Below are 16,839 nucleotides of genomic sequence, written 5' to 3' on the forward strand. Positions count from 1 at the left end.
TTTCACTTAGTCATACATATATGTGATCATTTTCATATGTAATGTATATTGATGTAAATCTTGATTTTATAGGCTATAAAGTATGTCCTGGTACAACAGTACCAAAATTTTCTTAATCTTGTCCCTATTGATGGGCATTCATTATGCATCCAATTTTTCTAAACTTGGTATTTAAAAAAACATTTCTACCTCCTTTGGCCCTTGCAACAAATAAGAAACCTCTTAGATTTTTCTCACAGCAGAAACCTGCAGGATTGTGCTCCAGAAGGAATAAACCAAAAGGATTTTGAATTAAAATACTCTGATCAAGTTGGGTGTCAACGCTGTCCATTTCAAGAGCCCAACCCCCTGAGTTCCAAGAATGCCAGAATGTTTAATCCTTGTCTACACACACACACACACACACACACACACACACACACACACACACACGGGGAATTGGAGGTTAACGTGGATGGATCTGGATAACGTTATGCTAAGTGAAATAAGCTAGTCACAGGAAGACAAATACTGCATGATTCCACCTATGTGTATATAAAATAGTCAAACTCATAGATGCAATGACTAGGATGGTGGTTGCCAGGGCCTGGCATACAGTAGAATGGGGGAGTTGCTAATCAACAGTATAAAATTTCAGTTATGCAAGATATATAAGCTCTGGAGATCTGCTGTACAACATTGTGCCTATAGGTAAAAGTACTGTATTGTATGCTCAAAAATCTGTTAAGAGGGTCGATCTCATGTTAAATGTTCTTACTACACTAAAATAAAAATTTTAAAAGTAAGTAAGGGACTAAAATGCTAACTAAAACGGTGTTCATGAACAGGGCTGGTTGACTGTGGTTTTCCTTATATAGAGTTTGATCCAGAATGTGGCTATTTTTAGAAAGAATGCCAACCATGGGTAACTATAGATTGATTGTGTGTTCTTGATATGATGAAACCATGATTAAGTCATGTTTTTAACTTGTGCAAAAGCACTGTATAAAGCTTATATTAAAGGAGGAAAAGTTGCATACAAATGGTATTATAATATGATCCTAGTTTTTATATACTGTATATTCATTAAATACCAAAATATAAACTGGTTATCTTGAGGTGTTGATGGAGGAGAAACATTTTCTTCTTTATACATTTCTATTATATATTTAAAAACTTCATATGATAAATATGTGCTATACATATGAGACAAACACAATGAATGCTATGAAAGAAATCTTCCCTGACTACACCAAGGTACTTTTACATATTTTTTTCTTGCCATGTCTCAGTTACTATTAGTCTCCATGTTCTTACCTTTTGATGGTAAATGGTAGTGACATCTGCTAAATAACAAACCATTAAATTTTTCTGGTGCCTATCCAGTAGATGATGCCACTTAAAATGGTAAGAAATTTTGCTCCTTCCACCCTATTTTTTGTGTAAAGCTGCCTCTAGTAAGTCACTGTAATTACAACCATAAGAATCCTTACAAATACAACTGCCTTTAATTTTATCTGACTTAATTCTAGTGCTTGCATGGAGCACATGTGTGGGCTGAATGGCTTCCTTCTGGTTTATAATTCCATGTCTCTAAAGCTAAAGGAGAGATGGTGGAAACTATGGGGTAAAGAGCCCCTGCCCATCCCTCCCCTACAACGAAAACTTGCTTCTCTTTAACTTGAAAATCTTCCCTCACAATCTGACAAACCTTGTCTGACTAGTTGTAAATGGAGACAAGAAAGGTTCAAAGGTAGAGACCTGAAAGAACTTTCTACACTGACACTGACACTGATCAATAAAAAGGACAAAGTGACAAGGAAATCCAGGAAACGGTGTTTCAAGAGACAAGTATGCTGGCCTAACACATCACAGCTGCTTCTCATGTCAGCCTTGGATGCTTTAGGCCAGGAATTGCTCTAAAGCTATAATTCACATGGGTGTGTTGCATGTGGTAGCTAGCTATCCCACAAGGCAGAAATGTTGGTTTGTTTGTTCTGCTATACCTCAATTGCCTGGCATATGGTTGGCATTCAATAAGTATTAATGTGTGAAGTTATACTTTTGCAGGTTTATTAGCTCAAAAAAGGTCTGCCTCTAGTGCAGCCCTGCAAATGTCATTACAGGACAATTCTCAGTCCTGTATTTCTTGGGAAACAAGAACAAAAGACTCATGCCTTACTTACTTACTATCAAAGTAAAGAGAAAACCGAAGCATTTTATTTGTCAAAGGAGCACAGCAACATCCTGGAGTAATCATATTAAAATCTAACAACAATCCTCATCACTCTTCCCTTAAACTGTGAATTGGAAAATGTGCCCGGGAGAGCTTCCGGGAGCCAAAGAGTCAGAAGAGCTGTTCAGTGACGGAAGTGGCCAACCGTGGGCTCTGTGAGTGGGTGGTCAGACTGTCTCCCTCTATCACTTCCATCTAATTTCTCTGATTTACAGTTGCTGCTATTTCCCTGCTGTCTTGGATGATCCAGGAAATTAAGTCTTTGAACAGTGAGCTCATTCAAGGAAGAAGTTTTTTTGGGGTTTTTTTATGCAGAACCTGGTGGAACTGCCAGAACAGAAGTTGCTCCTGCAATGCAGTTAAACCGGGGCAGTGTTTATTCACCCATCCTTCCCTTTCTCTCAAGACCAAATGTTTGCTGAATTGCATTAAACATTACTAAGGGTGAAAACAGACCAAAGGTTCTGCCTGGAGTGGTTGAAAATAATCCTGTTATAACCAGTATTTTCAATATGATTTCTCCTTCATGCATCACGTGAGATTTCTGGGCTGTGGTGTATCTGGCTGCAATAAGCTTAACCCAGAACTATAAAATTTGGCTGTCCTCCTACTTCTCCAGGAATGTGTTTTTTTCCTTGCCATATGAGCAACAGGCATTGACCCTTCCATTTCCACACTTCTCCAAAATCATTTACAGGGCACGACTTTTGTTTACTTGAATCCAATAAGTATTTCCTAACATGTCAAGAGCCTCAGAACCCTCCTAGAGAAAGAATCACAGGACTGAGAGTGATGGAACCCAGTCCGACCACAGTTGTGGTCTGATTGGTGGCTTGGGGAAATTTAGTAGTCAAGGCAGAATTACCTGACTTCTGGGGAAAATGCATCTTCCCTCCACTTTCTTTTGTGAATTATGCCCTGGATCTGTGTGAGAAATAGGTGAGGACAGGGGGAGAGGGAGAGGAGTGAAAATCTCTTTCTCCATCTACAGTGAGTGGGCTGCCTCCTTGAGTTAGGGTCTGGCTGCCTTGAGTGTGGCACATGTAAGTACTGATACAGGGCAGGGGCCACAGGAAGCTCAGATCAGATAAACTGAGGTTTCTGAAACTGCAGGATTTGTGCTAACTCACTTGACTGAGGACCTGGATTGGGGGTAAAAGCATTGGTGGGATTCAGCCAGTTCGCACCGATTTGGCAGAACCGCTACCTAATTTTTTGTTGAGTTCAGCGAACCTGTTGTTAAAATGGCACTTGTAATCAGGGTTCTCTCGAAAGTGGGTGCCTGGGCAGCCACCCAATGTGGAAATCATGAATTTACATTCCTTACTCTTTTTTTAACATTCACCTGTGCAACAGCGTATTCTAAGTGCCCATAGTAATGTTCATTCGGTCCATAGGTGAAAAAAATTGCAAGTGAGGATGCCAATCTGGAAGCAGTATGGAAATACCTTAAATAACAGTATTATTGTTTTTTGTCAGGTATTATTTAATATTTTTCATTAATATTTTAAAACTCTTATAATCTAGTTTTGTGTACCTATTTTATTGTTCTTATTTAAGTATTAAATGCATGAAATAATAAACTACTTTTCGGTATATCTTTTTTATACTTAAAATGATTACTAGGGCAGAGAACCAGTTGTTAAGTTATTTGAATCCCACCGTTGGGTAAGAGGACAGTACTGGTGAACCTGAAGAGGATTTGGGAAGGCCAGTATGATACTTACCATTTTTACCCTACACTTGGGTGCAATTTTATTTATCATAGTCATTATTCTATAGTCCAAAGACTTTTGCATAATCTTCATGAGCAGAAATTAAATTTTTTCATAAGTGCATCTTAAAACATATAATTAATAGTGATGTTCATTCATTCACTTGTGTATTCATTTAACAAATATTTATTAAATACTTCATATGTAACAAGCATTGCACTGTGTGATAGTAACATGTTAATTTCACAGTCAAAATAACTTTCTTTTGTGTGAGTCTTGTAGTTTATAATTTTTACATGTGACTGAAAATAATCTGTATTTTAAAATAGAGTAGTTTAACAAGAAGAATACAGAGATAAAACCTCTAAATATTTAAAATATACAAATATTTTTACTACATACATTTTTCTGAACATCCGAAATTCTTGTATTACCTGTTCAGTCAAGTAAGTAGACAGGAAAAACTTGAATGCGCAAAAGAGTAAAACCCTAAAATAAATATAGTAAGTCCTTATATTGACTATTCATAACAATGTCTTTTATGAGCAATAAGTTTTTGCACTTGGAGAGAAAAAAAGAATTTAAAAGTTAGTGTTAGGTTTATTATTCTATCAAGAATTTAATAGGGCGATCACAAATAATTGTGGATTATTAAAGTTACACAATTCTTAATAATTTTTTAACATTTTTATACTCATCTGTCACCAAAACAACAATCTGCACCTACTTGCATATGAATTAATCTTTCTAACCATATCAGCTCACTGGTTGCTCCCCATTTCTCAGTAAGTACATAATACTGGGACAGACTTGGAATTGAAGGGAAAAAAACTGAAAGTATACCTAGCAGGTCAATCAATATTAAGTCACAGAAATCTCAGATCCATCAAAAACAGCAACCATTTGAGGGTAGCCTCCTGGAGCCTAGGCTGGCAGAGCTTGGTGCTGGGCAAGACCAAACACACTAGACATGTGTCCTGGGCTTCCTAAGAAATATCAAATGTCTCCAGAGAGGAGCACAAGGGCAGGCTTAAAATGAACTAATTCCCTGGGGAAGAACAAAGAATGAGTTAGACTTCTAGGAACCGCAGTTGGCCTGGTTCTTGCCCTGAGAGAACAGTGTCCTATGTTAAATTCTGGAACTAAATACGTCATTCTTGGACATGTTGTGAGTGATACTCGTTCAGCTTGATAACATGAGCTTTGATCTGCAAAGCTTTTTTCTCGTCTGCTTTATCAATCCTCGGGTTCCAGAAGCCTTCCTTTATACCCGACCTTGTTCACGTTTGCAATGGAAAGCCAGTTCTTTCTGTGTAACAGTTTATAGAAGCGAAGAGGCCTTTAAGTATATACAATTATGTACTTGTTACCAAGTTAAAAATTGCTAAAAAAATGCTTAAAGTTCTAAGATGACTTAGAGTTCATTTGAATAATAATAATTCTTTACATATGGCTATGTTTTTGTCTGCTCACTTCTTCAGGTACTAGTGTTTTCTCCTTTGGGGAACTAACCTCCCTCCATTCTTAGTCTTTGAGGTTTAGATGGGGCTGATTCTACCCCATAGCTCCAAAAGAGAGTCTACGGAGACGTTCCTTGACCACAGTGATTATTTCAAGCATGAGCACTTGGTCCAGGTTGGGCCAATGACAGCCAACCTAATTTTATCAAGTTTGTGATGCCTGTCATCAGACATCACTGAAAGTGAGGATGCCAATCAAGAAGCAATATGGAAATATCTTAAATAACAATTTTATTGCTTTTATGTCAGGTATTATTTAATGTTTTTTCATTAATATTTTAAAACTCTTTCCTATAACATAATCTGGTTTTACACAAAACTCTTTTATTGTTCTTAAGTATTAAATGCATGAAATAATAAACTACCTTTTGGTATATAGTTTTTTTTATACTTAAAATGGTTATTAGGACAGAGAACTGGTTGTTAAGTTATTTGAATCCCACCACTGGCTGAGATGTTAGTTTAACAAAAGGAGTAGCATAGCCATCACTGTTTGTGATGTCTGATGAATACATGTGCACCATTTTTACACCGAAAGCTTACGGGGCTTGCTAAGGTCACAGCAAGTCATTCACATAACCAATTTCTCCTGACATTCTAGTGGAGAACACAGATATCAAGAGCATTCATTAATCCAAAAGTATTCACTGAAATAAAAAAAGAGAAAACAGTAAAAAAAAAATAGAAAACCAAAACAAAAGAAAAGGAAAAAAACCCCCAAAAATAAATACAAAAAAAAAAAAAAGATAAAAAAGAACAAGAGAAAAAAGTATTCCGTGAGATGCTGAATACTACTACTAGCTGCCTGGATCTGCACGTGGAATGGAGTTATGAATGAAATAGGAAGGTGTACAGGGGGAGCACAGGAGGGGCATGGAGCTTATCCTGGACGTGTGCATATGGGTGTCTAGGACAGCTTCCTGGAGGAAGGGACGGACTTCCTAATATCTCTGACTCTATTCTCCTTAAATTTTCTTTCTCATTCTCACAGCAACTGAGTTCAGACCCTTTTTGTTGCACATCTGATTTATAGCAATAGCTTTCTGACTGAATTTCTTATGTCTCCTCTTATCCTGGGCCCTAAAATCCAACTCACCCAATGACAGAATGATTTTTCATAAAAAAATATTTTACTGAAGTATAATATATATGCATATACACATAAAAGTACATATGTAAGCATGCAGCTTGACGAACTTCCCCGAGTAAACACACCCATTAACCAGAACCGGTGATGATAAACATGGCCAGCACACCAGAAGCCCACCTCATGTCCCCTTCCATTTACTCACCTCCTCTCCCAAATGAGCTTTTAAAAATGCTAATGTCTATCTTGTTCCCCTGCTTTATTAAAACATTTCAAGGATTTTCCACAGCCTTCAGGATAAAACCTCACTTCCTTAGCCAAACCGAACCCTCGTAATTCCTAACCTTTTGTCCCAGTCCTCACTGTCTGGCCTTTGGGTGTGCTACTCCTTTTGTTAAGACTAACATCTCAGCCAGTGGTGGGATTCAAATAACTTAACAACCGGTTCTCTGTCCTAATAACCATTTTAAGTATAGAAAAAACTATATACCAAAAGGTAGTTTATTATTTCATGCATTTAATACGTAAGTAAGAACAATAAAAGAGTTTTGTGTAAAACCAGATTATGTTATAGGAGTTTTAAAATATTAATGAAAAAACATTAAATAATACCTGACATAAAAGCAATAAAATTGTTATTTAAGATATTTCCATATTGCTTCTTGATTGGCATCCTCATTTTCAATTTCTTTTACCTATAAACGGAATGAACATTACTACCAGGGCTTAGAATACGCTGTTGTGCAGATGAATGTTAAAAAAGAGTAAGGAATGTAAATTCATGATTTCCACATTTGGCGGCTGCCCAGGCGCCCACCTTAGAGAGAACCCTGATTACAAGAGCCATTTTAACAACAAGTTCTTCAAACTCAACAAAACATTAGGAATCGGTTCTACCGAACCTGTGCGGACTGGCTGAATCCCACATTTAGCCCTCTTCTTCCCTCATTTTTTTTTTTTTTTTTTTTTTTTTTACAGAGACAGAGAGAGTCAAAGAGAGGGATAGATAGGGACAGACAGACAGGAACAGAAAGATGAGAAGCCTCAATCATTAGTTTTTTATTGCACGTTGCAATACCTTAGTTGTTCATTGATTGCTTTCTCATATGTGCCTTGACCGCGGGCCTTCAGCAGACCGAGTAACCCTTTGCTGGAGCCAGCGACCTTGGATTCAAGCTGGTGGGCTTTTTGCTCAAACCAGATGAGCCGGTGCTCAAGCTGGCGACCTCGAGGTCTCGAACCTGGGTCCTCTGCATCCCAGTCCAAAGCTCTATCCACTGCGCCACCGCCTGGCAGGCTTCTTCCCTCATTTAAATTGTTCCTAACTATTCCGGGAGACACTTTCTCAAAGCCTTCCATGATCTCTTCCCTCTCCCCTGTCTGTTTCTCTTACATATTCTTGAAGATAGAAACAGTGTTTTTCATCCCAGTTTCTCAGTTCGTTAAATGAGCAGATGAGAACACCTGGCAGTATTACTTTCCCTTAATGCTCTTCTTCCTTTATCTTCCTCCTCTTCATTCTTTTAAAATAAGAACAAACCATTGCCCTATGAATAAATCAATGTATATGACCTTCAATCAGTACAGTCACATACCACTTAACAATGGAGATGCGCTCTGGCTGGGTTGCTCAGCTGCTTAGAGCATCATCCTGATATACCAAAGTTGTGGGTTTGATCCCCATTCAGGATACATACAGGAACTGACAAATGAGTGCATAAGTGGAACAACAGGGTTCTCTCTCTCTCTCTCTCTCCTCTCTGTCTCTCTCTGAAGTTACATTTAAAAAAAAAAAAAAAAAGAACACACAATGGGGACAATTTAAGAATAGAGCCAGAGATATTATGAGAAATGTGTTGATTTTACGTGATTTCGTCCTTGTGCAAACATCCTAAGACTGTACTTACACAAACCTCGCCGGTTATACCCTATATGTTCTAGGCTACAAGCCTGTATAGAATGTTACTGCACAAAGCTGATTGATTAGCTTAAAGGGAGCTAGTGTTTCCCAGTCCAAAAATATAAACATGGCCTAAAAGAGATCCAGCCCCTTTTGTCTTCCTGCTTGGGAATGCACTCACCGTGTTTGCAGCCATGCTGCATGGGCTGGCAGCCAGGTAGTCTCCCAAGTACAGACTTTGAACAGTGCCTGAACTGGGCTGTGCTTTGATATAGGCTAAAACTATGGTGCAGAATATCTGGACTTTGATCTTTATACTGGGCTTACTGAAGGCTAGGCTGGATTTTTTTCCTTGGCGAGACAGAGGGAAATAAGGCATTGGGAACTTGTGAACTACCTTCTACACCACTCACAAAAATTAGGGGATCAGTGAGCGTGGAGATACTCCAGTACTTTCAGCCTTTTGTATAGTGCATTTTCACCAATGAAATAAAAGTTGGTTTTACATCTCATTTGCATTTCTTCAACTTATTGTTTGCTTTTCTGATGTTCTTTTTTAATAAAGAAAAATTCAAATGCTTCTTTTTTTTATAGCTTCATATTCATTTTGAAATATCCCCTACTTTTTGTGAGCAGTATATTTCAACTCCAAACAAATCTTATTGCAATACCTAAGCTTCTCCAAGTGTGGGTTTTAGAAAATGCTTTTTATGACACGACACAAACCACATACATAAATCAGAACCAGTATCAGAACCAATATCAAAACAACATGAGATTAAATCAAGCACAAGAGAAATGATGCAATCAAGAAACAGGACAGGCCCTGGCCGTTTGGCTCAGTGGTAGAGTGTCAGCCCAGCATGTGGAAGTCCTGGGTTCAATTCCCAGCCCCAGGGAACACAGGAAAAGCGCCCATCTGCTTCTCCACCCTTTCCCCGTCCTTTCTCTCTGTCTCTCTCTTCCCATCCTGTAGCCAAGGCTCCACTGGAGCAAAATTGGCCCAGGCAATGAAGATGGCTCCATGGCCTCCGCCTCAGGTGCTAGAATGGCTCCAGTTGCAGTGGAGCAACGCCCCAGATGGGCAGAGAATCGCCCCCTAGTGGGCTTGCCGGGTGGATCCCGGTCTACAGCATGCAGGTGTCTGTCTCTCTGCTTCTCACTTCAGAAAAATACACACACAAAAAAAAAAAGAAAAAGAAAAAGAAAAAGCAGGGCAAAGAGACAAAATGGATGAGGCTGCTTTGAGTGTTACAAAGCACACTGTTTTACAAACTTTTTTTTTAATAAATAGAGTACACTCTAAAATAATGATAAATATTGTATGGAAAACACATACACCAGTAACATAGTCATTTATTATCATTATCAAGTATGTGCTATACTTTTATGTGACTGGCAGTACAGTAGGTTTACCCAAGTGAATGTGTCCTGTTATGGCCTTATGATAGCTACAATGTCACTAAGCAATAGAAATTTTTCAGCTGTTATGATCTTATGGGACCAGGGCCTTATATGCAATCTGTCATTGACTAAAATGTCCTTATGTGGTGAATGACTAGTTTGTAGAGAAGTCATGACTGGTTTCACTGATGCAGTCATACTCTCCTGCTAAGTATCCCCCCCCCCAAGGTAAGACTAAAGTAGGGACAGTTTGTGGTCTTGTACCCAACCAAGGTAAGTGGACAGAATGGAAATTGATATTTATATCTGAGCCATTCTGCCAATAACAAGTTGGTTTAATTGGAGTATCTGGAGGACTTCAGGGAAAACTGGGAGTAGGGGGAGGAAGCAGGCAAGCAGGTTAATATTTACCAATGCACTGGACACAATGTTAGGCTCTATCTATGATGTCTTAATTAACTAAAGTGGGGGAGAAATGTGTATAAATATATAGCCTTTTAAATTGCATAACAAAGCCAATATGTCCTTTCGTTTGTTTGAAAAAATTTACTTGTTCATTTATAGCTTTTCTCTTTTAAATTATAAACAGTAGAGAATCACTGAAATTTCTGATTTCAATGACAATTTGCTTAACTAGCTTGAAAATGATTCTATGAAATTAAAAAAAAACAACAAAGAACTATAAATAGTGTTAGTTCGCAGGAGAAAGTGTTACTACGTTGATAGGTATAACCAGAGCACCTCACGCTGTCCACTCAGCTCCCAAACTGTTACTAGGGCCAGCAGGCAGTGCCACCCAAAACTATTTTCATAAAAGCATTTACAATCTGGAGTTGATTTTTTCATGAAAAAGCCCTTCACACACACACAAAAAAATGCAAATGGCATAACATCAAAAACTTCTGACTGGCTGGCCCCATTCCCAGAAAGTCTATTTCTCCCCTAACATCTGTAACTTAAATAGCACTGGGCTGGGGCACCGCTGATGCACAGCCGTGATCTATTAAAAGTTTTCTCAAAACCTCCTCCTCTCCAAATCCTCTCCTTTCCTCGTGGATAGGTCAGCAGCCTATACACGGACTACTTAGAATTTTGCTGAATAAACATTTAGTAACATAAATGAAGGCCTAAACCTAGAAATTCAAATTTAAACCATAGGGGAAAAAATCTACAACAGCTGTAGAATCCTTGATTGTTGCCTCACTGCTAAACCTGGAGAGGCCAGTGTGATACTAATCCTTCATACCCTAAACTTGGGTGCTATAATACTTCTCTTAGTCATCACTTAATAGTCCAGAGTGTTTTTCATAATCTATTTAAGTGCGGTAATTCTTCCTTAAGTGCTTTGTAAAATTAATAGTGATGTTCATTCCTTAACCTCACTGAATAGGAGGGAAGCACCCTGAGGACAAAGGTCTCAAGAGCCTTATCTTTATCTTGGGTTTCAGGAGTCCTCCTAAATCCTAGCACAAAGAATGCTGTGGGCAGGGGTAGTCAGGTGTGTTCTGTGGGGGAGCACTGGAAGGAACGTATGGACCATGGAACGCAGTTGCTTAGAAAACGTCTTATTCCTCTCCATCCTCTGCTGGGGCAGTAGGCAAAGGGAATGTTCTTATGAACATTAATTGTTCACCTTAAAACTTGGTTTCACAAAATACAAAACCTCTGTGGTCCGTGCCGTGGGAAGCTGACTGCACAACTGGCCAGTCCTCTGTAGGTCACAAGGTCAAGGTCATTGCGACTTTCTGAATCCCTCTCTCCGGCAGGCGTCGCTGGCCTTAGCTGGGCTGCGAGGAAGGAAGTGGACTCTGGTCTTCCGTTCAGCCAGGAAGCTGGGCACCCCCGGCTCGCCTCACCTCGGTGCCTGCGCCGGCTCCCGCGCCGAAGCGGCTTTTGGAAGGGCTCGCGTCCCTTGCGTGCACCCTGGCATGAGCCCGGCCCTCCCTCGAAGGCGCGGTTCCGGCCACAGCGATTGAGCACCGGGGCAGATCTGGGAGGCAGCTCCCAGCGGCTCGGGCGCAACGCTTGAGCGGTGGGCTTGCGCAGGAAGGCTGGGGACACCCTGAGACGGGATCCGGAGTAACGGGTGATGAGCCTGTGGGACGCAGCCGGGACTCCGGGAGCAGTGGAGGGGGCGGAGGGGGAGCGGAGGTGCAGCAGGAAACGCCCGGGGCCTGGCCGGGCTGGTCGGGCTGGGGGCGCCGGGGAGGGGAGGGACGGGGCGGCGCCCGGCTGGGCCGCCCGGCTTGTTCACCTCGCTCTGGCGGCGCGCCCCGCGGGGAGTTACGGGGAGGGGAGCAGGATCCGCGGGCCCTGGGGTTCCGGGACCGCCCTCTCCGGGTCCAGGGTCGGCGGCGAGCGGCTACGACGGCTAGACCCGCAGCGGCAGTATGAGAGCGGGCGCCGAGGCTCCAAGCCTGCGGACGCACGGCCAGCTGCGGCGGCTCTCTCTGCGCGCGCCATGGGGGCGCCGTGGGGCCCGGTGGCCCGCCGGCTGCGCGGGCGGCGCCGAGCGCGGGGGCTGCCGCAGACCGCCTCGGCGCTGGCGGCCGCCGGCCTGCTGTGCACCGCTCTCGCCGCCTATGCCTGCTGGGGGCAGCTCCCGCCGCTGCCCTGGACCTCCTACGCCCCGCCGCGGCCGGTGGGCGTGCTGCTGTGGTGGGAGCCCTTTGCGGGGCGCGACAGCGCCGCGAGGCCGCCCCCCGACTGCTGGCTGCGCTTCAGCATCAGCGGCTGCCGCCTGCTCACTGACCGTGCTAACTACGGGGAAGCCCAGGCTGTGCTTTTCCACCACCGAGACCTCGTGAAGGGATCCCCGGACTGGCCCCCGCCCTGGGGCGGCCGCGGGCGCCCAACGGAGAAGCTGGAGCTGCGGGTGTTGGACGACGAGGAGGAAGCGAAGGTGATAGCTGCTGAAGCCCTGGCTGCCTCGAGCCACAGGCCCCCGGGCCAGCGCTGGGTGTGGATGAACTTCGAGTCGCCTTCCCACTGCCCCAGACTGCGAAGCCTGGGAGGTAACCTCTTCAACTGGACGCTCTCCTACCGGGCTGACTCAGACATCTTTGTGCCTTATGGCTACCTTTACCCCAGGACCCATCCCAGCGACCAACCACCAGGCCTGGTCCCCCCGCTGGCTCGGAAACGGGGTCTGGTGGCCTGGGTTGTAAGCAACTGGGATGAGCGTCAGGCCCGGGTCCGCTACTACCACCAGCTGAGCCAGCATATGTCTGTGGATGTGTTCGGCAAGGGCGGGACCCGGCGGCCTGTGCCTGACATTGGGCTTCTGCACACGGTGGCCCGCTACAAATTCTACCTTGCCTTCGAAAACTCACAACATCTGGATTATATCACCGAGAAGCTCTGGCGCAACGCCCTGCTGGCTGGCACAGTACCGGTGGTACTGGGCCCCAGCCGTGCCAATTATGAGCGCTTTATGCCCCGCGGTGCCTTCATCCACGTAGACGACTTCCCTAATGCCTCCTCCCTGGCCGCCTATCTGCGCTTCCTCGACCGAAACCAGGCTGTCTACCGCCGTTACTTCAGTTGGCGACGGAGCTATGCTGTGCACATAACTTCCTTTTGGGATGAGCCTTGGTGCCTGGCCTGCCAGGCTGTGCAGAGGGCCGGGGACCGGACCCAAAGCGTAAGCAACCTGGCTCGCTGGTTTGAGAGGTGAAGCCAGTCTCCTCTGGGTGTAACTCAGGGAGGTCAAGTCATCAGCTTTTGATCCTCTGCCAGCACGCATCACCTTGAGCGCTGAATCATGGGACTAAGGTTTTACTTTTGGGAAAAAAGATGATTTGCCAGTGTTATTCAGCACAATGACTGGGTGGATAGGATCCCTATTCAGGTCTTAGTTTTTTTGTGTGGAAGTAGCTGTTGGGCTCCCTCTGCTGTTGATGGGCATCAGTGTTCAGGAATGAAGTGGGGGCCCTTCCTCATCTTGTAACTAACCCAGGGCAGAGCTGAAGAAATAGCTTAACTAAAAGAAGCCGTTGATCCATTTGCTCTGAATTTTCTTATCTCCCACAGGTCATATTTGTGGCCTGTGCTGAGTTCAGATGTCATACACACTGCTCCTCGTTTTGCATTTCACTGGACCAATGTGCAGCAAACCTCTGGTTTTAGAAAGAGCCATGTTGGGGGATAGTGGAAGGACTGTGGCCACAAGGGGATCTTTCTTTTTGTTGGTTGAATTCCTCAAAGCCTCAGCTGCTAAGAAAAGTGAGAAAGGTTGTCCAAGAGTCTGTTGACTTGTGGTCCTTAACAAGTACTGTCTGTTCTCCAGCCCCATGAATGGAAACAAGATGCTGGATTGTCCTTGGACAAGAATATATAAGTGTACCCCTCTTTACACAAATGTATTCCTGAAAAGCTGCTTTCAATCACATCCCAAATTTACGGCCCTAGGGTGGGAGTTCAGTATATGATAAAACCTTATGGAGAATCCCTTTACAATGTGAATAGCGATCCCCTAACTAGTTTCTTCTGTGTATGTATGTCTATAAGCTGGGTTTTTTAAGCATATTAAAATTACAGATGTGAAAATAAAGTGGAAGCAACCTTCTTTTCTCCTCTTCCCAGAACACAAGACTGTTTACAGCCAGAAGAGAAGGAAGCCACAGTGTCACTTTCCACAAAATTACTTATTTTGTGTCTTTACTGGACCTGAAATTTAAACTGGAATATCAGTCCTCCAGGGGTACTGGCATTACCTACCTGTCTGCAGAACAGTGAAATAGATTGTACTGTGTTATGGAATCATGCAAAATGGAAAAAGTTTCATGGTGTCTGTTAATGGCTGTGTTTGATTCTGTTGGTTTGTTGTTAAATGTTCAGTTAAGAGATGGAACCAAATTAGTGTCTGCGATGAACTTTGTCTCTTGTTAAAAGCTACTGTATTTTTTGCTCCATAAGATGCACTTTTTTCCTCCCAAAAGTGGAGGGCAAAATGCCCGTGAGCCTTATGGAACGAAAAATATGGTATTTTATTAAATATTTTAACACACCATTTGGTTCAGATTTTTTTTTCTTATTTTCTTTCTTAAAACCGTAGGTGTGTCTTATGGTCAGGTGCGTCTTATGGAGGAAAAAATACGGTAAATCTGTAGTTCTCCCTGGGTCCAGCAGATTTCCCTCCTACACTGCATAGTAGTATGTATACTCTATTGTTTCTAATGACCTTGAGACTGTGCCATTGGACCAACTTTGAAAATATATGCATTGACTTGAAAAGTTGTTTTAAGCAGCATATTCAATAGATGTTACCATGTGCCTACTCTGTGCCAAACATGAGGCTTGGGGTGACACAGGAAAAAAAAATATGTAAGGCAAGATCCCTCTTTTTAAGACTCTTACAGTCTACCACTGACAACAAGTAAACTGAAGTTTGATAAATCAATGGGCAGAACATGTTTAAAGTGATGTTCTTAGTGATACAGGCCATAAATGAATAATTACAAAGCAAGCTGATTTACAGCCTGAAATAATAGTTTATATTTCTCCTAGGTTTATTATAATAAGGACCCTCAATGACTAATTATTGTAGGTAGGGGCCAAGATTAAATTAGGTTTATACAGCGTTCTGCTGTAAATAGTAATTTTGTTATTGACTACTACAATTAGCTGAATCATAAAGTTTTATATCTGCATTTGTTGTAGACTCACTTAAAAAGCTCACTAAAATCTGAAAAGCACTGCAGTTCTCTTAATCTTTAAAGGAGAAATTAAATTCATAGGTAAAATTTCCTTATTAAAATAATATAGCATAGGCAGGGTTATAGTTACAAAGTATCAACCATCCAATAAAGAAAAAAGAAAAACTCTGTTCCTAAAATGAGTCCTTATGAGATACTGGCTAATGATTTTGGTGTTATTTGGACTCTACATGGGGCATTGGGGGAGAGTTTGGGTTTTGAAGGTAAGCTGGCTTAGATTTGAATTCTAGCACTGTGATCTTGGGCAAATTAGTAATAACCCTGAGCTTCAGCTTCCTTATCTGTAAAATGGAAGAGTAAAACACTTCATAGCTCATTGTGAACATTTCAGGAAATAGGTCAAGAGGGCCACTCAATTGATGAGAAAGAGATTTTTTTTCCTTTCTTTCCCTGCAGTGATTTCAGGGTGCCTCCATGCCCCCTGACATGTTTAAAATGAAATCTGAAGGTATATTATAGAATTCATGTGAAATAAAATGGAAAGGCCCTCCTAACATGTATCTTAGATGAATCCCTACAGCTAAGCTATTATTTCAAAAATCAACATTGCCATTTAGATTGAACTTGAATCTTCAGACTAGAGAAGCACCTTTGCTCTCTTGGAAAAAAAATTTTTTGTTTTTATTTGGTTAAGATATATAGTTAAGTAAGTTTATTTTAGTAATGTTATTCATATTGTCTATCTAAAACTAGCCTCTTCTTTGTTGAGTATTTAGAATAAGAAGGCATGACTGCATTTTTATTTGAAAATTTGGAGTATGGAACAAACAGTATTTTTAAGGCTAATCTAATCAAAGAGCAAGAGAAATGTGGCGATTTTATGTTATTTAATTTTTCATACTCTAAATTGAGCGGGTTAAAATTTCACAAGCATTAATATAAAATGCATCATATAGATTTCAAACTGCCTTTCCTCTGATTGTTATGTCCTTCCTGTTACACATTAACTTTTCTTTACAACTTACTACAAATTTAAGATGTTTAGTACTCGATGACTTGAACTACATGAGAGCACCTGGAATGATTGATATTTGCATCAGGAAGACTGTCTGACTTGCTTTCTGTATTCCAGGTCCTTCCCGGTTTCCAGGCATCTCCCTGGTAGTAACTGTAGAGGAGGCAGGGTGGCCTCATGGAAAGAGCTTGCAGTTTGGAATCAGAAACTGGGTATGGGATTCTGCCACTTTTGCCCCTGTGGCCCCGATTAGGCAGAGCCTAAGTCAACTCTGCGTTTCAGCTTCCTCCTTTATAATGCATGAATGCCCCTACAGCACAAGGATT

At 41.9% G+C, this 16,839-nt stretch overlaps 1 protein-coding gene across 1 annotated transcript; it reads left to right on the forward strand.

The window, feature by feature from the left end:
* The first annotated feature begins 11,338 nt into the window (after positions 1-11,338).
* On the forward strand, positions 11,339-14,393 carry FUT4 (fucosyltransferase 4). Its single transcript, XM_066370830.1, has one exon. It carries the CDS (start codon positions 11,931-11,933, stop codon positions 13,515-13,517), a length of 1,587 nt encoding a protein of 528 aa, XP_066226927.1. The 5' UTR covers positions 11,339-11,930; the 3' UTR covers positions 13,518-14,393.
* Positions 14,394-16,839: the final 2,446 nt, after the last annotated feature.

The sequence above is a fragment of the Saccopteryx leptura genome, chromosome 1 (genome assembly GCF_036850995.1).
Source record: "Saccopteryx leptura isolate mSacLep1 chromosome 1, mSacLep1_pri_phased_curated, whole genome shotgun sequence".
In the NCBI taxonomy this organism is placed as follows: Eukaryota; Metazoa; Chordata; class Mammalia; order Chiroptera; family Emballonuridae; genus Saccopteryx; species Saccopteryx leptura.